General features: G+C 46.2%; 1 protein-coding gene across 1 annotated transcript in view; it reads right to left on the reverse strand.

Annotated features, from left to right (window-relative positions):
* Positions 1 to 5,106: 5,106 nt before the first annotated feature.
* The window catches only part of WNT8B (Wnt family member 8B), a 33,384-nt gene continuing 15,036 nt past the window's right edge, over positions 5,107 to 23,454 (reverse strand). Inside the window, exons 3-6 of the mRNA XM_058187416.1 lie at positions 18,432 to 18,570; positions 17,934 to 18,059; positions 14,357 to 14,499; positions 5,107 to 5,667 (exon numbers count right to left, since the gene is read on the reverse strand). Of these exons, the coding sequence (XP_058043399.1) occupies positions 5,107 to 5,667; positions 14,357 to 14,499; positions 17,934 to 18,059; positions 18,432 to 18,570 (969 nt within the window). The remainder of the gene's footprint in view (positions 5,668 to 14,356; positions 14,500 to 17,933; positions 18,060 to 18,431; positions 18,571 to 23,454) is intronic.

Consider the following 23,454-nt stretch of genomic DNA (forward strand, 5'->3'; position numbering starts at 1 on the left):
CCTGCCACCTTTTTTAAATAGGCTTGAATGAGAAACACAGAAGTACGAGCATCCGCAGCATATAAGATAAAGAATAAATACTAATATATTCCTTTCATGTTCTTCTGTGTGCTCCTTCCACTGGAGGCCTTTCATGTCTGGACTTCAGAGGAAAGGCTGAACATGGCAAATTCATCAGGTACCTTAATGTTTAGAAAAGAAGCACCACTTAACTTTCAGTTTCTTTACTGGTTTGAAGTCCTATAAGTTCTGTTTCTTATCACAGGTTTAAAAACTGCCGTGCCTAATTTTTTTTTTGGGGGGGGGGAATTAACAAGAAAAATGGAAATGGATAGTGTTCTAGATATTCTGTTTGAATCTACAGAAAATTCCCAATGTATGACAATAAATTTGGATAACTGACTACACAGTGCAGGTGGAGTACAAAGATCTTTCATCCATGAGTTATTTTTATGACTCCAGCAAAGAAAATATAATTTACAAGACCAAATAATTATGTATTGATCCACAATTAACTGTGCAATAAAACTTCAAAGTGCTTAGTTTTTTATATCTTAATTTTATATGCCACGGAAGGGTGAGGATTCTGTAAGTAGTATGAAGCAGTGATGGGATTCTTCTGATTTAACAACCTGTTTGGTGATCTTGCGCTTCACTGTGCGTGCATGCACAATTCAATGAAAAATCACCTTCCGCGTTAGTGCTAGGGAATTAAAACAGCTGAGGCGCGGCAATCCATTCTGCCATGCTAATCAGCTGCGAAGATAAAGGTAAGTAAAGCACGGGGCAGGCGGGCAGGCCCAGCTGATCGTCGGAGCAAGCCGGTTCGCTCACAGCTGATCATCGGAGCTACCAATTCGCCCGAACCGGTCCAAACCAGTAGAATCCCACTGTGGCATGAAGTGATTAACAAAGAGGTTTTCATGATGAGGATTTCATTCTGAAACAATGAGATTGGACTTAGAACATCAATCTGGATGCCCAGTTTCCCAATAAAAGGTCTAATGTAAGATTGGGGTTCAACATAGAGAGTGAGATCCTATGCTGTTTACAAGCCAGGGTAGATGTCAGTAATGTTCCATACACAGCACTTAAATGAGATAAGTACCTGCATGGTTCAACTCAAATATGGTGCCAGTTCACAACTTTTAAATCAACCTCACACTAGCGTTTACAATACTTGCTCTCAGATCCATGACTGCGAAGTATATTCTCAATATTTGTATTTATAGCATAATGCTAGGAACACCGTTCCTTGAAGAAGCCCAGAATTAGCTGAGAATTCTCAGGAAAATCCAAGCAAACCACTAGCTCATGATCTTCAAGGTATCCTGAAGAAGCATGAGAGAGTGAGTCATGGGATCGCTAAATCAGAATATTTGAGACAGCAGCTGATTAAGAAGGTCAAATGGCATCTTGACATTTTCCAGCTAGAGTCTCTAAAACCCTTATTTACACTGCACTGCACTGTTGATGATCAAAGAGAAGCCTCCCAAAGCCTAGACTCTCTGCCAGGAAGGGAGAATTTTTCAAGTAGAATTCTTTTAGAGTTCTTATCACAAGAATTCACACCCAATATTAGCTAAACATTGGGGTGGGATTCTTCTGCTTAGCCAATCTCCCCTCCATTATTTTGTCTATTTGGCAAATGTCCTGTTAGTTTTTTCCCTCATTCTCTTCTTTCATCATTTTCCAGCGACAGGAAGCAAAGCATTTTAAGTGAGGCTTCTGGTAGTCCCCAACACAGTCTCAGTAATGTAATAAAGGTAAAGGTTCCCCTCACGCATACGTGCTAGTCGTTCCTGACTCTAGGGGGTGGTGCTCATCTCCGTTTCAAAGCCGAAGAGCCAGCGCTGTCCGAAGACGTCTCTGTGATCATGTGGCCGGCATGATTAATCCCAAAGGCACATGGAATACTGTTACCTTCCCACCAAAGGTGGTCCCTATTTTTCTACTTGCATTTTTACATGCTTTCAAACTGCTAGGTTGGCAGAAGCTGGGACAAGTAATGGGAGCTCATCCCATTACATGGCAGCACTAGGAATTCGAACCACTGAACTGCCAACCTTTTGATCAACAAGCTAAGCGTCTTAGCCAGTGAGCCACCACATCCCCACAGTAATCTAGTATCTTCCTCCAATTGTGTTATCGTTCGGGGCAGCCCTTGTCACACAAGTCTGTTGTGTCTTTTTGCAAATGGATCAGAATCAATAACATGCATCTACTAATAGTTAGCAACATGGGGGGTGGGCATCATTGCCTTGCAAGTTGATGAGTGTGTTCTCACACTCCACACTCGGCATCTTTCATACAGGTGTACAAGAGGGGCAGAATCTGGATCATGATCCTGCAGCAGCCTTCCTGCAGATGTTCACCCACCCACCCTCCACCACAGATGCTACTGGTAGTAATCAAAAGTCAGAGGATGGTTAACTGGTTTTGTGAAAGAAACTTCTGTCTTTCAGTGACAGAAGATGCTTTCATGCAATGTATATATCTAATCTGATTCTTGAATATTGAGCTGACACAAAATTTGAAAGATTAAGTGACCATACGGGCTGGATTCATTGAAGCTAAGCCATGAATAATTTCACCAAAGATGATTTTGGCCAATTTACCAGCTGTGTGATTCACCTGCTAGGTTTTTTTACTAAGTCTGGTTATGCATGTTGTGTGAACTCAACCAAATGGAATCTGAGTATAGTGTTTGTTCCTCTCACAGATATTAACTGCAAAGGGAAGGGAGGGGAGGGAGGGAGGGAGGGAGGGAGGAAGGAAGGAAGGAAGGAAGGAAGGTAGGTTCAAAGACTTGGAAGGATTACAAATAGAAGACATAGTTGTCTGTCTTAAGTTCGATAACTACTGGAACCCATCACATGGAAAGGTTCTGAATAGATTTTGTCTGAAATTAGGAAACAGTATGTCCCCTCATGAACATTTTTTTTTCTAAAATATGTCAAATTTTCCTTAAAATTATATTCCATTTTGGCAGCCTTTTCCTTCCTACCATAGGCTAGTCAGTGTATTACTTATAAATAGGATAATTTCATAATTCAGCAACACTTTTTCTCCTCAGGAGCCTCTTAACCCAGTCAGGTATCCAAAATAAAAATTATTTAATTCGCTCTAGCCCAGGGGTGTCAAACTCAAGGCCCGGGGAGTGGGGGCAGATACATGCTGCGAGGTGCTTAGATATGGCTCGTGGGCCCGCCCTGGAAACAACTAAGGACCAGCCCACAGTGCCACAGCCAGCGAAAACGGAACTTGGGAGGGCCACATGTGGCCCACCCGAGCTCTGTTTCCAGCCATGACGGCCTCCTGCAGCCCTCTGCAAACAAAAATGGAGCTCAGGGAGACTGCACACGGTCCACCCGGGCTCCAGTTTTGGCCATGCCAGCCTCCTGCAGCTCTCTGCCAGTGAAAATGATCTCTGGGATGGCCGCGTGCAGCCTCCCTGAGCTCCATTTTCACTGGCAGAGGGCTGCAGGAGGCTATCACAGCCAAAAACAGAGCCTTGATGAGTGATGTTGAGCTGGCCACATACCCCGGCCACCACCACCCCAACAGTGGTGGGTTTCAAAAAAATTTGCTACCGGTTCTGTGGGTGTGGCTTGGTGGGCGTGGCATGACTTGGAGAGCATGGCTTGGTGGGCATGGCAGGGGAAGGATGCTGTAAAATCTCTATTGCCACCCAACTCCAGTGGAAGGATACTGTAAAATCTCCCTTCTCTCCTCAATCCAGGGGAAGGTTACTGCAAAATCCCCATTTCCTCCCAATCAGCTGGGACTTGGGAGGCAGAGAATAGATGGGGGCAGGGGCTGTCAGAATTTTTACTACCGTTTCTCTGAACTACTCAAAATTTCCGTTACTGGTTCTCCAGAACTGGTCAGAACCTGCTGAAACCCACCTCTGCACCCCACCCACAAACGGCCAAACACAACCCTGATGCGGCCCTCAATGAAACCGAGCTTGATACCCCTGCTGAAACCTTAATTTGCTCTCTCAATTATAGGGGTAAGATGTCAAAACAAAGCTGGGTGGAAGAAGGGAAACTATATTAAAGTAACAGATTTGGATTGGCAGATCTGAGAATGTTCCTGATTGTGAGTGCGACACATGGCCTTCAAGTCCAGCAGGAAGCATCAAAACAGACTATCCTTGAGAGGATAACCCAGGATACATGGCTGGATTTCCTTTCTGTAAAGAAGGGCTGTTATTGGGAGTCACTATTTTGCATGTTGGCCTTTTTAAACCTGGTCAACAGATCTGCAATAGGTGAAAATTTGATATTTTAGTTAACACAGAAAGCCTTTGAGAATATATTACTCTAGGGTTTCTTTGTTTTTTAATTCTTCTTTTCAGTCACTGTCCAATTGTTGGAGACTTCCTTGGCAAGGCTTCTCAGAGGTGATTAGCTCCTTCCTAGGGGTTGAAAGAGAGAAACTCACCCAAGATCATACAGCTATTGACTTTGTGCCTAAGGCAAGACTAGAAATCATGGTCTCTTTGTTTCTAGCATTATGTCTTCACCACTAGACCAAACTGGCTTTCCAAGTTTACTTAGCTGTCAACAGAACTCAAGAATCCCTGCCAACAATTCAAAATACTTCTTCAATTCTTCAATATGGTGGGTTTGTGTTACTGTTTTTTAAATTCTAGCTGATTCAATCCGCTTTCAGGAGTCTATTTTCAGATGAGGTGGGTGGGTTGGTTTTTTTACTTTTGTTCAGTCCGTTTGCATGTTTTGATCAGGGAATGGCAAACGCTTGTGGACTTCGTTTTGATACTTGCCTTCGAGCTGCCAGAGTTTGCAAGGAGAGGAATGTCTAAATCCACCCCTGACAGAATCAGAGGCTACATCCTTTCAGATCCTCAATTTGGCTTTGAAGCCAAACTCACTCCATGACAGTCTTATCAGCTTGGGACTATCTTGGTTCATCTTTCCTGGGACATCTGCAAGCTTCTTCCAGTGGGGATCTCCAAAGTGGGGTTAAAGACTAGATAGGCGAAGGCTTCCTTTTGTCATAGATAGATCTAAATATGGAAAACAAAGTAGAAGTGAAATATGAGACGTTATGAAAGAGCAAAGGGTGATGAGTTGGCCCCTAAGGCTGCTTCCTCCTGAGCTTGCGTGAGGGCAGGTTCCCCCCATGTTGCTCTCCCTTCTCCTTGCGGACGCAGTGATACTTGGTGACACGTTTGCGACACTGCTCACAACGAACTGCACAACACCAGTGGAATTTGCAGTTGCAGCTCGACACCATTTCTGCTCGCTGTTCCTCCACAGCCAACCCACAGTCTCCACAGAGGCGCTGGCAGCTGCGTTTCTCCCACTTACTCAGGGCCTTGCCTCTCTTCAGACACTCCCGGCCTTCCGTTCCCAGGAGGCCCAAAGTCTTGTTCTCCAAGCAGTAGTCGGGTGAGTCTTCCAAGTGGACAAGCTCCTTTTTGGAGATCGAGCTGAAAGTTTCCACGATGGCACCTCGGCTCGCAGCGCTATTGGCCACCCCTTTCAGTATGTCTACTTTCAGTCCTTTGTGGTATTTCTCCTTCAGGTATGTCCCCACTTCTCGAAACTCGGGGAGTTGCAGCCAGCAGGTCTGGGTGGTGCAGCTGCCCGAAACTCCATGACACTTGCAGGTTCTCTTCATAGTCCCTTTCACTGCCTAGAGAGTAAGGCAACAACAGAGTAGAGGTCATGCAACAAAACTAAGGAACAAGAATGTACCTACTTCGATTCAACGTGGAGAATTCATTGAGATTTTGTCCAAAATCTGTCTTAACATCTGGCGTTACAAAAATGGTTTGTATTTCCGATACAATACTATTGTCAGCTTTGGAAGCCATACTATGCCGGAGGCTTCCGTGCTGCTACTTTCCCATGTGTGGGAAAATAGGAGGTGGGATTTGGTAGAAGGGACCATTAGACATAATAACATTCTTCCCAGAGGTGGGATTCAAATAATTTAACAACTGGTTCTCTGACCTAATGACCAGCTGGGTAAGTGTGGCTTGGTGGTCATATGACCCTGTGTGCGTGGTCAACTCAACGTCACTCACGTCGATGAGCACTTTGCCTTAGCTGTTACAATGTAATAAGGATTAACCAGAGAGGCAGTTTCTGTAAGCAAGGCAGTAAAGATTAGGCTAGAAACAACACCAGAATGTTTCTTTCCTACCTTCCTTACAGGATTAGCCCTGTAAAGTAGAAAAAAACAAAATAAGATTTCTTCCAACCACTGGTTCTCTGAACTGCTTAGAAAGTTAACAACCGGTTCGCCCAAATAGGTGCGAACTGGCTGAATCCCACCACTGATTCTTCCTGCCAGTCAAGGTCAGGCTAAGACTGCATCTGGAAAAGGAGTCGCCGGAGTGATGTCTCAAGATGGGACAGTTGGCGATTGGAGCATGTGATCGGCAGAGGGGTCAAGGGGATGGTGATTTATGGAGTTTGTCTTACTGACGAGAAACCCGAATCCCCAGATCGGAGTTTCCACAATTGTGCCTGTTTACCTATGCTAGTAAAAGAACTTCGAAAGATGTTTGCTTTGGAGTCTTTTCTGCAAAAGGGGGTTTTCTAGAACGCTGACAGCTATGAGCAACTTGCTTTCTTTCTCAAGTTCAAAATCACGAAGGGCTAAATGCAGTGATTAGTTTTCAAAGCTACGCTTTGGATTAACCAGGTATTTATTTCTTCCTATCACATTATAATAATAACAATAATATCAGAGTTGGAAGGGACCTTGGAGGTCTTCTAGTCCAACCCCCTGCCCAGGCAGGAAACCCTACACCATTTCAGACAAATGGCTATCCAACATTTTCTTAAAAATTTCCAGTGTTGGAGCATTCACAACTTCTGCAGGCAAGTCGTTCCACTTATTAATTGTTCTAACTGTCAGGAAATTTCTCCTTAGTTCTAGGTTGCTTCTCTCCTTGATTAGTTTCCACCCATTGCTTCTTGTTCTACCCTCAGGTGCTTTGGAGAATAGTTTGACTCCCTCTTCTTTGTGGCAACCCCTGAGATATTGGAACACTGCTATCATGTCTCCCCTAGTCCTTCTTTTCATTAAACTAGACATACCCAGTTCCTGCAACCGTTCTTCATATGTTTTAGCCTCCAGTCCCCTAATCATCTTTGTTGCTCTTCTCTGCACTCTTTCTAGAGTCTCAACATCCTTTTTACATCGTGGCGACCAAAACTGAATGCAATATTCCAAGTGTGGCCTTACCAAGGCATTATAAAGTGGTATTAACACTTCACGTGATCTTGATTCTATCCCTCTGTTTATGCAGCCCAGAATTGTGTTGGCTTTTTTGGCAGCTGCTGCACACTGCTGGCTCATATCTAAATGGTTGTCCACTAGGACTCCAAGATCCCTCTCACAGGTACTACTATTGAGCAAGGTACCACATATCCGGTACCTGTGTATTTTCTTTTTTTGGCCTAAATGTAGAACCTTACTTTTTTCACTGTTGAATTTTAACAGTGAAAAAAGTAAATTTAAATTCAAAAGTTAATTTCATTAACTCTAGAAAAAAAAATCATATTCATGGTAGAAGGTGATAGTCATGCTAGTTATTGCAAATGGTATTTTACTCCCCTGTTTCCCCAAAAATAAGACATCCCCTGATAATAAGCCCAATTGGGCTTTTGAGCACATGCACTAAAATAAGCCCCCCCCCAAAAAAAGCCCTCCCTGAAAATAAGCCCTCTCCAAAAATATTTAACTGCATGCACAGCCCATCCCCACCATTTCCTCTGGTTAGGGTTAGGGAGACAGAGCTGGAAATCAGGTAAGATGGCAAGAGGAGCCCCGTCTTGTTCCACGTGCCCCAAAATAATAAGACCTCCCCAAAAATAAGGCCAAGCACTTATTTCAGGGTTCAAAAAAAATATAAGACAGGGTCTTATTTTTGGGGAAACACAGTATATGCATAAGATACTGTACAAAAAGTAATAATGATAAATTGCTCAGACTTTTTGGCTTTCCCCTGTTTTGCAGCTGACTGGTGGCATACAGTTTGAAAACTGCATGATGAATGGAGTCATGGCCATGGAGAAATGGGACCAGCAAAATGGGGACCAGGCTGATACTGGAATTGCCTGGCTCTACTGTATATAACAAATAAAGGCTTGAGCTGTAGAAGTGGTCCATTAGCCATATCAAATAGTTTGTTTCTCAAGCCTTCTTCCCTGCTGAGTGGAGCTTCAGCCCTTCCACACTACCCAGTTCATCTGTAAGCTATGTTACTAGGAAGTAGATATTTGTTGGATAACTCTGTTTCATTTTATTTCTTTTAAAAAGTCATTTTCTGAACATCTATTTTATATTCCCCATATTGGAGCCCATTTCTTGCATATTTGAAGATATTTCAATCATTGATAGTTAGTTGAGCAAGAAGCAGCACCTGCACACACCAGTGAGGGTGTTGGCGGCGGGTGGAATACGGAGAAACAAGAGATCGAGGAGGACCTGGCATGGTTTCGGGTGGAAAGAGGCCATTCCTTTCTCCAGCATGCTTCCCAAAGCAGCAGGGCAACTGCTATAACTCTGATTAGCCGGGCAACAGCCCATCCCAGGCAGTAGGTTAAGGGGTCTAAGAATGGCCTAGTGTGGCCACCAAATCATAGGCACACTTATAGCAGACATGTCAAACTCAATGCCCACAGGCCAGATCCAGCCGGTGATAGGTTTAGATTTCGCCCACGGGGCCACCCTGGTGTCATGTCCCACTCCTCCGCTGACGAGCGGGTCAGGGAAATCCGAATCAGGCATGCCTCTGCAGCTCTGCCAAAGTCCTAGCAAAGTTCTCAAGGCAGGCAGGAGACCAGAAAGTGACTTCAGCAAGATATATTAGACTTTGCCTGACTCAGAGAATGCCAGAAAGCAGATCCTTTATATAGGCCATGGGATGTGGCTCCATGACTCAGCACTTATCCAGGCCTGCCCCTCCCTTCCTTCTGTCACCGCCGCCTATCAATTCTTCTGAAGCGAGGGTCATTCCAGTCTGCAGCTGTTGGCAATTGACCTTCCTCAGGCTCACATGCTGTGGGGGAGGGGGAGGGGTCTAGTTGCTCCGTTTGCCTGGGCATGGAGCCAGAGCTGGGGGCTGGAGGTACTTCTTCCTCCTCAGCCTGTCTGGGCATGGAGCGAGGGCTGGGGCCGGGAGGCATACTAGGACATTCCTCAGCGTTCGGAAGCAGATAAGAAGGCCCCGGCTGCGGTGAAAGCGGGCAAGACACAACACCTGGAGATGGCAAGGGGCCAGCCCTCACCACCATGGCCCTGTCCCAAACCAGCTCGGCTAGGCGCTCCCCCTGGGTGGTGCACAGGAGGCCAGGAGAGCAGATGATCTGGCAGTGCCTGGCAGCAGCTGCAGCTCATTAGCCCAACCACTCATTGGCCGGCCATGACAGCCAGCTGGATGCGAGCCCAGAGTCCAATAAGCTGCACTTGGACCTGCCCCACCTGCACCGCACTCGTGCACCTCAAGGCCCCACAGCCAGGCCACCTCCACCCCTCCACCTGCCTCCCCTCGCCCTGTGGCGGCAGCACCGGCGGCAGCAGCCACTTACAACAGGAGCCCTGCCACCCCTCAGCTCTCCTCCAGCCCAAGGAAGCCTGCAAACCCAGAGGAGAAGCCACTGTCGCAGCCCGGCAGACCAACCAGCCACCTCGCATCTTTCTCACCCCAATTTTCTCAGTTGCTGCTTCTTTTGTCTTGCTTCTTTTTATCAGAGTTGTCTATCTTTTAGTTTGCCTCTTTATTTTGATTTCTAAGCTTTGGGGTCTATGGTACCAGAGCTCCCAGGGAGACATTTTGGGTTTTTTCTCCTGTCTCCTGCCCAAAGCTCCTGTTTAATGGGCACTGCTGCTTTGATTAGCTTTGATGGGTCCTTTCTGGTGATGGGGAAGGTTTAAGGAGTTGGGGACAGAATTAGCACAGGGTTTTTTTATTCTATTCAGGTAAACTGTCTTTCTACCTGCGGTGTGTAGACTTTTGGTTGGCGTATTTACAGAAAGATGTGGCTTAGAGAATGTCTTCCACGTGATACACAGAATTGCTATCATAAAGTGATCAAGTTCTTAAGTCTTTAGCACCATAAAAGCAAAGAATGAAACAGTGGAAAAGAAAAATATCTTCTTTTTGAACTGCATATATCAAGGGTCTCCAACCTTGGCAACTTTAAGACTTGTGGACTTCAACTCCCAGAATTCCTCAGCCAGCTGGCTAAGGAATTCTGGGAGTTGAAATCCACAAGTCTTAAAGTTGCTAAGGTTGGAGACCCCTGGCATATATAAAGCTTTGGTTTAAAGCTGGCTGAAGTCACAAATAGCAGCCGTTAGGAAGTAGTTGTGAAAATGCTGATTAGACACACGGATATTCAGGTTTTGATGAATATACTAAAATGACTAATGAAGAAAAAAACAAAGGAAGTAAACCTAAATCTTTGTGTGTAGACACCAAAACTTTCCCTTCAAAAGCTTCTTTTGAAATTGTTATTCATTCCAATATCAAATGGGCATTAGTAAACAAGTGGAGAATAATTTTATTTAACCAAGGTAAAAAAAAAAATAAGGCACCAGGCTAGTAACCTGGAGATTGTGAGTTCTAGTACTGCCTTAGGCATGAGAGCTGGCTGGGTGATTTGAGCTAGTCATTCAGCCTCAGGCGAATCCAGCTCAAAAGGTGGTTGTTGTGGAGAAAGGAGGAGGAGGAAGGACATCGGGCTTGGGTGACAAGCTGGTATTAGTCAATTCCTGTCATAACCAAAGGATCGGTGTGTCAAGGTTCCAGAAAAACTTCTGCATAAAAAAAACTCAGAAGCCATTGTCTTTCAGAGTTCTTTACTAGCATGAGGAAACTGGCACACGATGAGTGAAATTCCAAAACTGAACTTCCGGATTCTTTTCCCAGTTATACAAACCCCAAGAGTCCCACCCCCCTGACCCCTTTGCTGGTCACATGATCCCACGTTCTCCCAGTTCATTCGAATATCTTCTCGCCACTCCTCCTGCAGATGTGAACACCATCCGACCTTGACCGCTTGAAGAATGTTACCATACCCCTCAACCCCCCTTCTTCCACTCAGGGGAAAAATGTGGCAGCGTCTGGAACCCTAAAGTCTAGTATGGTTTCCAGGCCTGACACGGTGGTGGTATTCAGCCGGTTTTATCCGGTTCGGATGAACTTGTAGAGGCGGCTGCGGGAGGTTCCGCCCACCCACCTGGACATCATCATGTCATTTTTTTGATGCTCTGTGCATGTGCGGAAGGCCCTATGTGCATGTTCACATTTGCAAACCAGTAGCGAAGGTAAATGTACCTTTTTATTTGCCTGTGAACCGCCCTGAGTCCCTAGGGAGATAGGGCGGTATACAAATACGATAAATAAATAAATAAATAAATAAATAAATAAATAAATAAATAAATAAATAAATAAATAAATAAAAATGAATATCACCCCTGCAAAGGATCCACACTCAGGAGACACTTGTAGGAAAATGCTAGGAAGAAAAAAGATGCACTTTATCAACTATGTTTTGCCCTCGTTCCATCTGCTATTTGGGTCAAAGCAGTGGTGGGTTTCAATTTTTTTTACTACCGGTTCTGTGGGCGTGGCTTGGTGGGCGTGGTGTGGTGGGTTTGGCGGGAGAAGGATACTGTAAAATCTCCATTCCCTCCCCAATTCAGGGGGAGGTTAGTGCAAAATCTCCATTTCCTCCCAATCAGCTGGGACTTGGGAGGCAGAGAATAGATGGGGTGGGGCCAGTCAGAATTTTTACTAGCAGTTCTCCGAACTACCCCAAATTTCTGCTACTGGTTCTTCAGAACTGGTCAGAACCTGCTGAAACCCACCTCTGGGTCAAAGTGTCTACTGTATTTCTCAAATTCATAGCACTTTTGTTTTTTCACACTATGAAAAGAAGGATGTGATAATAAAACAATTTGTATAGCTTAATTATATAATTTTATAAAATATTCTATTATTCTTATAAAGAAAAGGTAAGAAGATGAAAAAGCATAAATATATAACTTAGGCCACAAAAAAAGATACCCAGCTTGTAAGATACCTATGGTAGATAAGATACACAACTTGGGCTTTAGGGCTGACCCAATCAGAACTGAACTGCTTTTGTCTATTGTTGCTTCTACGTACGCCATTTTAAAAAATATTCATGAATCTTTATGTATAAATATGATTTTTGAACATTTGTTCTCCAGAACGCTAAACATATTTTGGTTCAGGAAATATGAAACGTATTACTTCACTCCTGAACTACCATATTTTCCCCAAAATAAGACACCCCCCCCAAAATAAGCCCTCCCTTGAAAATAAGCCCTCCCCTGAAAAAAAGCCCTCCTCGAAAATATTTAACCGCTTACGCGGCTGGTCTGGTTAGGGTTAGGGAGACAGAGCTGGAAATCAAGTAAGATGGCAAGAGGAGCCCCATCTTGCTTCACGCGCCCCAAATAATAAGATCTCCCCAAAAAGAAGGCCAAGGACTTATTTCGGGGTTCAAAAAAAATAAGACAGGGTCTTATTTGGAGGGAAATGCCGTAATATGATACATAGTCTCACATGCAACTGGCCCTTTGAGAGCAATCTTAATCAGAGGTGGGATTCAGCCGGTTCTCTCTGGTTCGGGAAAACCGGTAGTGGCAACTGCGGGAAGCTCCACCCACCCACCCGGACGTAATACATGAGCACTGCACATGCTCACATTTGCAAACCAGTAGAAAAGGTAAGTAGAAAAGGTAAGTGAATCAATGAAATTGAGTTTGACACTCCTGACTTATAGGATCCCTGAGATCAATGCATACAAGGAAGCAAGCTGTTCTGAAGAACTGTGCATTGAGAGCAAAATAATATAAGAGGGTTAAGTTGCAGGTTGGAAGGAAGAACCATTTCATGATACTTAATGACAGGATCAACCCTGTGGCAAAGAAAGAGAGGAAAGCAAGAAATTGTAGGGAAGAGAAAAAAGAAAGGACTCCTCCTGTACAAGATATCTGGGAAATCTGGTTCCAGCTCCAAGCATTGCAAAAGTTCAGGCATTGATTGACTTTCCCGGTACGTGACCCAGAATTTCCTACGAAAAAGATTTCTCACTCCACTCCTGCATTAGAATGAGTAACACCCCCTTCATGATTGGCAGAGCTGGAAATCATACCACAATCGGCATAGCCAAAGAATTTCCAAAGCCAAAAGTCAGCTTGCCCGAATCTACACCATAGTGTTGCAAGTATGTTGGCTTTCTGCCCAAATGGATATTCAGAATAAACATTGGAGCTGTCAGCTTTACAAAGTACACCAAACAGGAAACATGAACAGATAAGTTAAAACTATATTATTGTAAAACTACATTAGCAGAACACTGCAAGTTTGAAAATACAATTCAGCAGTTGTCGCCTTTATAGGTTGATAAGTTAGGGTCTGTTCTGTTCTTAGCCACTTTGCTCCCACCTCCGACTTTGCAACTGGGGGCTGTGCTGTCTCTTATGTGACTGTTCCCTACACCAGCGGTCTCCAACCTTGGCAGCTTTAAGACTTGTGGACTTCAATTCCCAGAATTCCTCAGCCAGCAAAGCTGGCTGAGGAATTCTGGGAATTGAAGTCCACAAGTCTTAAAGCTGCCAAGGTTGGAGATCCCTGCCCTAGACAGCATCTTCTCTCTGTCTCCCAAGGACGTTCTCACATACAGGAGCACCCCTCCACACTTCTTTTTTTAGCTTTTTCTTCATTCCCAGTAACGGAAATTCCCCCAATAACACAGAATCAGTTATTTCAGTTGCCAAATGCATTAAAAATTAAAAATTCACACATAGCAAACATCTGAAGACTCTGACCCGCCACACACACCAGGGGTGAAATGCTCCCGGTTCGGACCGGATCGCCCGAACCGGTAGTGATGGCAGCAGGTGGTTCAGAGAACCAGTAGCAAAAATCCCTGCCTCCCCCCACCCCGCCCATGCCCAGCTGAGCCACGCAATCATCTGAGGTTGTTTTTTTTTTTTAATTTTTAAAAGCATTTTTTCTTCGGCCGAAAAAATGCTTTTAAAAGTAAAAAAAAAAAAAGCCTCTGATGATCCGAGGCGGCTCAGCTGGGATTGTCAAAACCCTTTAGAAGCATTTTTTCTACAGCCTCTTCAGCCAAAGAGGTTGTAGAAAAAATGCTTTTAAAAGTAAAAAAAAAAAAAAGTTGGCCACACCCACCCAATCACATTGCCACCACCACCACCAAGCCACGCCCACAGAACTGGTAGTAACAAATTTTACATTTCACCCCTGCCCCATATCCCTTTCTTTTCCTAATATTTGTCTCCTTGCAATATATGGAAATGAGATTACCTTTCGGCCAGCTTCATTGTTGTGCAGATTCATTGCCGCCCTGGCATCCTGTCCTGTTTCAAGGGCATCCACAAACTGCTTGGAAATGGCTTCCCCAAAGCCCACATTGTCGCTGCAGCCTCCCCATAGCCATCCTTGGCCTCCTGCAGAGACAAAAGTATCACCCGGCTGTTAAATGGTGTAAGTGGGGAGTTAGCACCCACCCCCTTTCCTAGGAAAACGAGATATTTTAGGAAATACTAAAAGGGCAGAATATTTCCCCTAAAAGGGAGGCAGAAATTCAGCCCCCCCCCCCACACCTTTGTCAATGGGCCAGTCTATTCTACATAACAACGTTCTACCTCCTTCAAGCAAAGGAATTGCCCAAAGCCCCTTCATTACATCATCACCCAGATAGGCTCAACCGAGCCAGGGACCCAAAAGACAATCTACAAAGTTACCTCTGCATGACCCCGTGGGAGTCTGACAACCAATCAGAACACAAGCTCAAATTCAAAGCCCAACAGAGGGCATAAAACCCAGGCACTCTCAGCATCTTGGCCATTTTTTGCCCAGGATCTCAAGCCATATGACCCTGTTCATCAATAAACCATCTTTTCAGTCAGCCTCCATGTTTCCAGTGTCTTTCTCCCCACTTCGAACTGAACCCAGATGGACATTTCTTCCAACAATTGGATCCATCGGTGGGTGTGCTAAGAACAGCATCAGATCTGGCTGAAGCCCAGAATTCAAGGCAAGGGATTCAGAATATATGTTCATCCTTCTGGACCCAAATCCCATCCGTTCCGAGTTTTGGCTTATCCTGAATTACTGTTCAGCTAAGAGTACCAAGTCACATGTAAGAAAAATAGGCATTGTCTTCATCCTTCATTTATACCAAATGCCACCGTAGGGTGGGGAATCATTGTGGCAAAGAGGTCTCCCCTTCCCCCCCCCCCCGCCCAAAAAGTGTGGGATATTATTTTAGGTTTTAGTTATTTAGTTAGTGCAGCAATAAATTGGCAGACTTTCATAGCATTCAAACTGGGGCGTGGCGGCTCCATCCCAGTTCGCTTCCTTTTTCTTCTTACGCAGGTGTCTGATCTAAACAACTTTTTAAAAAATGCAATGCAATGCTGAAATTAAGCTGTCTTAAGACACAGAAGATTTTAATTTTAAGGGATGAATCGATGAAACAGTTCTAAGTTATTTTGGCCAGATAAAAAGTCTTACTGTATGCCAGACTAACAATTATACTCCAGAGATTTTTTAAAAATTTGCATGGAATCATCAGGTCTTTAATTTCCGACACCTTTATGTAACCGTTTTCCTTTTGACTTTTTTTCTCATTCCTCACCAAAGAGGAGCATTAACTTTTTACCTTTTCCTTCCTCACTGTCTACCGAGTCTTAAAGTTGACTATTTATACCTCCTTGCTCATTTTTCATTTCCCAATGTCTGAAATTTTATCCTAGAAATTTAAATCTGCATGAAAACTAAGAAAGGTAGCTCCAAAGCCTTTGCACTAAAGGTAAAGGTAAAGATTCCCCTCGCACATATGTGCTAGTTGTTTCTGACTCTAGGGGGCGTTGCTCATCTCCGTTTCAAAGCCGAAGAGCCAGCGCTGGCCGAAGACATATCCGTGGTCATGTGGCCAGCATAACTAAATGCCAAAGGCACACGGAATGCTGTTACCTTCCCACCAAAAGTAGTCCCTATTTTTTCTACTTGCATTTCAAACTGTTAGGTTGGCAGAAGCTGGGACAAGTAATGGGAGCTCACTCCGTTACGCAGCACTAGGGATTCGAACCGCTGAACTGTTGACCTTTCGATCGACAAGCTCAGTGTCTTAGCCACTGAGCCACCGCGTCCCTAGCCTTTGCACTATTTTCAGTGAAATTTGGCCCATTTGTTCTCTTCCTCCTCCTCCTCCTCCTCCTCCTCCTCCTCCTCCTCCTCCTCTGCATATTTCAACTCATTTGACTAGAAAATAAAAGGATGCAGCCATGTATGCTTTTTCCATGCCAATCATTGGGAAAGTCAGTTTTAAGAACATCTCCTGATCTGAGCAACCATCCGATAACTTTATTGCCCTACATTGCTCAGTACATTGATCCAAATTAGTACATTGTACTAATCAAGCCGGTAAATAGGAGAAAAAAGTGCAGCTTTAGTCAGTGGTGAAACGTAAAATTTGTTACTACCGGTTCTGTGGGCGTGGCTTAGTGGGAGGGTAATGTGACTGAGTGGGCGTGGCCTTTTTTTTTTTTTTACTTTTAAAAGCATTTTTTCTACAACCTCTTCGGCCAAAGAGGTTGTAGAAAAAATGCTCTTTTTTTTATTTTATTGAAAAAGTTTTAAGAAACAAAAACATTTTCCCCCCTTTTTTTCCCCTCCCCCCCACAAAACCCCTTTCCCCCCTCCCTTCCCCCCCCCCCAGCTTCCCGGGTCAATCACAAGGTATTGTTATACATAAACCAAACATAGAGTAAAATTTTCCCTTCTAATCCAATTAACCTCATCCAAATCTTTTCATCTCCCAACCCCCCCCCCCATTACATAAAATAATACTTCCTAAATGCTTTTAAAAGGCTCCTCTGATGATCCCAGCTGAGTTGCCTGATCGTCAGAGGCTTTTCTTTTAAAAGCATTTTTTTCGGCCAAAGAAAAAATGCTTTTAACAGTGAAAAAAAAAACAACCTCTGGTGATCACGTGGCTCAGCTGGGCATGAGGGGGGAGGGATTTTTGCTACCGGTTCTCCGAATCACCCGCCGCCATCACTACCAGATCAGGCGATCTGGCCCAAACAGGGAGCATTTCACCCCTGGCTTTAGTGCATAAAAAAAGAATTATCATTACTGGGCTTTAGCCCAGAATGGGGTGGTGGTGGTATAATTTGGATAAGATACCTGCATAGCCAGTGGTGGAATTCAACCAGTTTGGGCTGGTTCGGGGGAACCGGTTGTTAAATTGCTGGCTGGCCCTTCCCCTCCCCACCCCTTCCAGGAGTCCCCATGCACCCCATTTTGGCTCCCAGGTAAGGAGGAGGGAGGCTTACTAGGCCCAAAAGGGGACATTGGGGGGGTGCAGTGCAGTGCAGCGCCTCCGTGGCCCAGTTTTGCTCCCAGGAGCTGCAGGAGGGCCTACTAGACCCAAAATCGGGTGTGGGGGGCTTCCCCCCCCGCAGCCCATTTTTGCTGCTAGGAGGCTTTAGAGAAGCCTCCTAGGCCCAAAATGGGGTGCAGGGGGCGGCACCCCCCCCGCAGCCCATTTTTGCTCCCGGGGGGGTGCAAGAGGCCGAGTGCTGCCTGTCACACATCCTGGCCACGCCCACCATGGTCACACCCACCCAGCCAGTCATTTGGGCAGAGAACTGGTTGTTGAATAATTTGAACCCCCACCACTGTGCGTAGATATATAAATATCACCTGTTTTCAGGTTCCTGCTCATGGAGAAGTTCTAAATAGAACCATGCAGATATTTCACTGAAATATTTTGCCTGCACCTCTTCTTTTAAAGGCTTTTGAGTGGGTCATCCATGTTTAAAATAAATCAGCTGTTCTCTATGTGAATGTGCTGCTGAGGTTCCCTTCTTACCAAACTGTCCGTTGCGAGAATCGTCACATCCACAATTGTCAAAGTCCCCAAGGCTGCAGTTTCGTGTCAAGGTGTACATGACCCCTGCTGAGCTGATTGCATGAACAAAAGCGGTTTCTCGGTTAGCTGTGAAATAAGGACACAACAACTTCTTAGCCAAAGAAACTGCAGTTTGGGCGAAAACAGCAGAATCTATTATCTATATATCTATATCTATATCTATATCTATATCTATATCTATGTAGGTCTTTGGTTATTCGGGTTTTCTCCCGCGTAAAATTGGAAGTGTCTTGGCGACGTTTCGACGAAGTCTCATTCATCATCTTCAGGCTTCAGCTTCGTGCTTCTGGGAGCAATGTGTGATTGCAGATTATATATATATAAATGGAACTCTTATTTATCAGACTCCAGCAGAGAAATATCATACCGTACATCATAGAAATACAACATAATTGGTTCATGGCTAATGGAAGTAGCCCCCCCTATTGTTTTTCTTACCACTGCGAAGGCCTCCATGGCTGGAGAGTTGCAAAGCTCTCTCAGGGCAGTTCCAACGATCCCAAGCAAACTGGAACTTACATTCCTCGATGCCACTCTGTGCACCGGCTGCAACACTGCTGGAGTAGATGAGGTATGCCTGGAAGGGGAGGATGGTCAAAACAAGGAACTTCCAGAAAAATGGCTAAAATCATCAATACGGGCCGTGGTAGCTCAGGCTGGTAAGAAGCCTGTTATTAGAACACAGCAGCCTGCAATTACTGCAGGTTCAAGCACGGCCCAAGGTTGACTCAGCCTTCCATCCTTTATAAGGTAGGTAAAATGAGGACCCAGATTGTTGGGGGGGCAATAAGTTGACTTTGTAAATATACAAATAGAATGAGACTATTGCCTTATACACTGTAAGCCGCCCTGAGTCTTCGGAGAAGGGCGGGATATAAATGTAAATAAAAAAATAAAAAAATAAAAAATATTCCCATTTTTCCAAAACAATTTTTAGGCAAAACACTGATATGAGGTACATTTGCAATAGACAAGGAGTGGGAGGAGGATGAGCCCTTCCTACACACAGGAAGCAGGGAGTAGCTCCAGGGGTGGGCTGCTGGGGGTTCGCAGGGGTTCACGAGAACCTCTAGATCAGATTCTGTGAAGTTCAGAGAACCCCCAAGTCCCACTCCTGGCTGGCCCTGCCCGCCCCACCCCGCCCAGGAGTCCCCATGCAACCTGTTTTGGATGCAAGTAAGTGCAGGGCATGCACGGAGGCTTGGGGAAACCGAAAAACAGGCCTACCAGAAGTTCGGGAAGGCCAGAAATGGGCCTGTTTCCGGACTCCAGAGAGTCTCGAGAGCCTGGGGAGGCCATTTTTGCCCTTCCGGAGACTCGAGGAAAGCCTCTGGAACCCAGGGGAGGGCAAAAAGCCCCCCCTCTGCTGTGGTGTAGGAGACCGACTAGGCCACACCCACCATCGCCACGCCCACCTAGCAACCAGGCAGAGAACCCCTTGCTAAAATTTTTGAAGCCCACCCCTGAGTAGCTCATGATGGGCCAAGCAGAGACTTCCTGTTACGTTTGGGTATTGACGAGGCAGGAGACCAGGTTAGTGACAACAGCTCTTTAATATAGTGTGACCCAGCTACTCTCTGGAGAAAAACCTCTCCTTATATACACTTCAGCCTGAGGCTGCATCCAATCAGAAGCGAGATATTTCCCTCCTAAAACTCCCGCCAAAACTTACAGTAATACATTACACTCCTTCCCTCCCAGAAGGCACTTTGCCAATATTTGCATATTACTTCTCTACGTAGTCCTGCAGGTACGTGGGGCGTCTTCTGACTCTCCCGGACCTGCGCAGTTCACTTTCTGGAGTTGAGTCGAGCTTGCCGGAGGGACTTTTCGTTCCTCTGAGCTCCTCCTCCCGGCCATCCGGCCCTGGATTATTCGCCGGCTCGGACCTGCTGTCCTCTAGAGAGACCGGAGGGTGTCGCTGGACCTCGCCTGACTCAGATAAGTCTCTGTTTGGTTCTTTGCTTACGCTTTCTGTTTGTTCTTGGCTCCGGTCAGCTGTGGGGTTAATTAAATCATAGTCAGGGCTGCTCTCGCCTAATTCTGCCTTATCGCTCAATCTGTTTCTTAATTGATCTATGTGGCGCCTCCAGACTCTGCCATCGTCTAGTTCCACTAGATAAGATTTGGGGCCCGTTTTGTCTATGACTATCCCCCTCTTCCAGTTAGGGCCGTCGCTGTAATTATGTGCCCATACCGAGTCTCCTATGTTTAACTCTCGGATTCTCTCTGGTTTTGTTTTGAACCCGTCCTGTACATAGTTCGGGTGTAGCCGGTCTAGCGGGCACCGTAGCTTCCGCCCCATTAATAGCTCGGCTGGGCTGCGGCCGGTGGCCACACAGGGGGTCCTGTGTTGGACGGTTAGGAATGCGTCGATTTGTGCCTGCCAATCGCCGGGGCCGCTTCGGGACAGCGCTTCTTTCGCACTCCGAACAAAACGTTCAGCAAGGCCGTTCGACGCAGGGTGGAACGGCGCTGAGAGGCCATGTCGGATACCCTCTTCAGCCAGGTACCCTTCAAATAATGCTGCGGTGAACTGTGGGCCGTTATCGGACACGAGGGTGTCCGGTAGACCGTGCGTGGCGAAAAGGTGTTTTAGTGCTGAGATAACAGCTCCCGCGGTTGTGGATTTCATTAGGATGATCTCCAGCCATTTGGAGAATGCATCCACCACAATTAGAAATGTTTGGCCGTGGAAGGGGCCGGCAAAATCAATGTGTATGCGGGACCAAGGGCCTTGGGGTTTCTCCCACTCCAAAACTGGGGCCGTAGGCGGTAGTGGTCTGGATTCCTGACATACTTGGCATCGGCCAACCCTGTCACTGATTTCCCTGTCCATTAGGGGCCACCAGACATAGCTCCTAGCCAAACCCTTCATCCTCACAATTCCTGGGTGACCCTCATGCAGGAGTTCCAGAACTTTTTCTCAGCTTCTCTGGAACTACCACCCTATCCCCCAGAGCAGGCACCCCTTGCACAGACAATTCCCTTTTTCTTTACAAATTCCTTAAACGTCGCCCGGCGCAGCGGCCATCCCTTTGATCCCAACTGATTACAGTCCTTAAAACAACGTCCCGGTAGGAGGCCCGAGCCACTTCCTGCGATGTGACTGGCCCCGAGTCCAAAGAGTCAATTAGTAGAACGGGGGTGCCCGGAGTAGGGTCCTCGATTTCCCCGGGCAATGGGCATCTGCTCAATCGTCCGCATGCCCCAGCTCTTTCCAGGTCGATGCTGCAGTTTGTAGAGTAGGCGGCCAAAAGATAGTCCATCTGGTCAGCCGGGGTGATAGTGCCACTGGCGTTGGGCGGTCGCCAGCCAGTAATCCCAATAGTGGTCTGTGGTCAGTGATAATTTCAAAGTCTCTCCCAAAAACGTATTCGTGAAATTTTTTCACCCCTGACACTATTGCGAGAGCCTCCCTATCTAGCTGGCTGTAATTCCTCTCAGCCGGGGACATCGTTCGTGAATAGAACGCTATAGGGGCTTCAGTGCCGTTTGGGAGTCTGTGGCTAAGTACAGCTCCTACTCCATAGGGGGACGCATCACAAACCAATACTAACGGCAGTCTGTTATTGTATTGTATTAATAGGCTATCGCTTGATAGCAAACTTTTTACTGCCTCAAATGCCCTATTCTCTGACTTCCCCCACGACCAAGCTGTGTTTTTTCCTAGCAATTTATGCAGCGGTTCAGCAACGGTTGCCTTATCTTTTAAAAACACGGCGTAAAAGTTTACCAGACCCAGGAAAGCCTGGAGTTCTGTCTTGTTTTTGGGTGCTGGGGCTCTCTTTATCGCCTTGACTTTGCTCTCCGTGGGGTGAATCCCTTTTTTGTCTATTCTATACCCCAAAAATTCAACAGATTCGACCCCTATCTGACACTTGCTTGCTTTGACTTTTAATCCTGCCGACCTAAATATGGCCAAAACTTTCCTTAACCGCTTCCCCAATTCTCCTAAATCTTCCCCTGATACCAACACATCATCGAAATAGGGTACGACTCCTGGTAACCCTTGTAGAAGCCGCTCCATCAAATTTTGGAATAGCCCCGGGGCCACACTCACCCCGAACTGTAACCGGGTGCACTTAAAGGCACCCCGGTGCGTTACAATGGTCTGGGCTTCAGCTGTGCTAGCATCTACGGGTAGCTGTTGGTACGCTTGTGCCAAGTCTAATTTGGCGAAAACTTGTCCGTGCCCTAGTGAGTGCAATAAGTGTTGCACTACTGGAACTGGGTAGGCGCTCTTTTGCAATGCTTTGTTCAAGGTAGCCTTGTAATCAGCGCAAATTCTTATGGACCCGTCTGGTTTTATAGGGGTGACGATTGGCGTCTCCCATTTGGCATGGTCAACTGGCACTAGTATCCCCTGGCTGACTAATTTATCTAACTCTTTGTCGATTTTAGGTTTGAGTGCAAAAGGAACCCTCCTTGCCTTTAACCTAATGGGAGCTATTTGGGGGTCTAAATTGAAGGAGATAGGGGTCCCCTTGTACTTGCCTAAACGGTCCTCGAATACGTCTGCGAATTCCTCCATTAGGGCGTTTTGCAGGTTGCATCCGCTCCGGTGGACGCCAGTCACCCCCATTCCCAACGCCCGGAACCAGTCTAACCCCAGCAAGCTTGGCAAGGTTCCCTCGACTAACGTGATGGGCAGGGTCTTTTCGTATGTCCCGTACTTGACCTCGACGGTCGTTGTCCCTCGAACAGGGATGCGGTTGCCCTGGTAATCCTGCACCCGGAGCCGTTGTTTCTGTAGCTTGCGCTTTGCGATGTGCGGCAAGGCTTTCACAAAAGTGTCCCAGGACATGATCGTGATTGCTGATCCTGTGTCTACTTCCAGTCGGCACGGTACGCCTTCAATTGTCGGGTTTGTGAAGATCTTTTCTTCGATGCGGGTAGCTGCGTGGTCTATGGTAACAGTCATTCGGTTTGACTTCGCGCTCTTTCTTTCCTGGCCAATCGCGGGTCGCCTCGCCGATCTCGCGCTCTGATTGGCTGGTTTGAAATTTCGGCGGGAATGTGGGGTTTGCATCTCTGACTCAGAGCCGCTCTGATTGGCCGATTTGAATTTTCGGTGGGAAGGTTGGGGTGCTCGGCAGACTTGAGCCAGGTGCCCCTTCCTTTCACACCGCCGGCAAATGGCGTCCCCGCAACTTCCGCATTCCTCCGGGTCTTCCCTTGTCGATTTTCCGGTGTAGTGGACTTCTTCCTCCTCTTCGCTGGTTGACTCACGATAGGTTTCTTCGTGGTGGACTGTGCTCGGCTTTGCGCCCGCCATCGGCGTGAGTCGCTTTTGTAATGTGTCTGCTGCATGGTTGGACATCTCATGGGCTCTGGCTTCGTCCAGAGCGTTTGCCAATGTCAGGTTGCTCTTGGCTAGCAACCGTCTCCTCAAACGGATGTCTCTGACCCCCCGTATAAGTTGTTCCAGCAGCTCTTCGTCCAGATCGCGGTACTCGCA

This window comes from Ahaetulla prasina, chromosome 6, assembly GCF_028640845.1.
Source record: "Ahaetulla prasina isolate Xishuangbanna chromosome 6, ASM2864084v1, whole genome shotgun sequence".
In the NCBI taxonomy this organism is placed as follows: domain Eukaryota; kingdom Metazoa; phylum Chordata; class Lepidosauria; order Squamata; family Colubridae; genus Ahaetulla; species Ahaetulla prasina.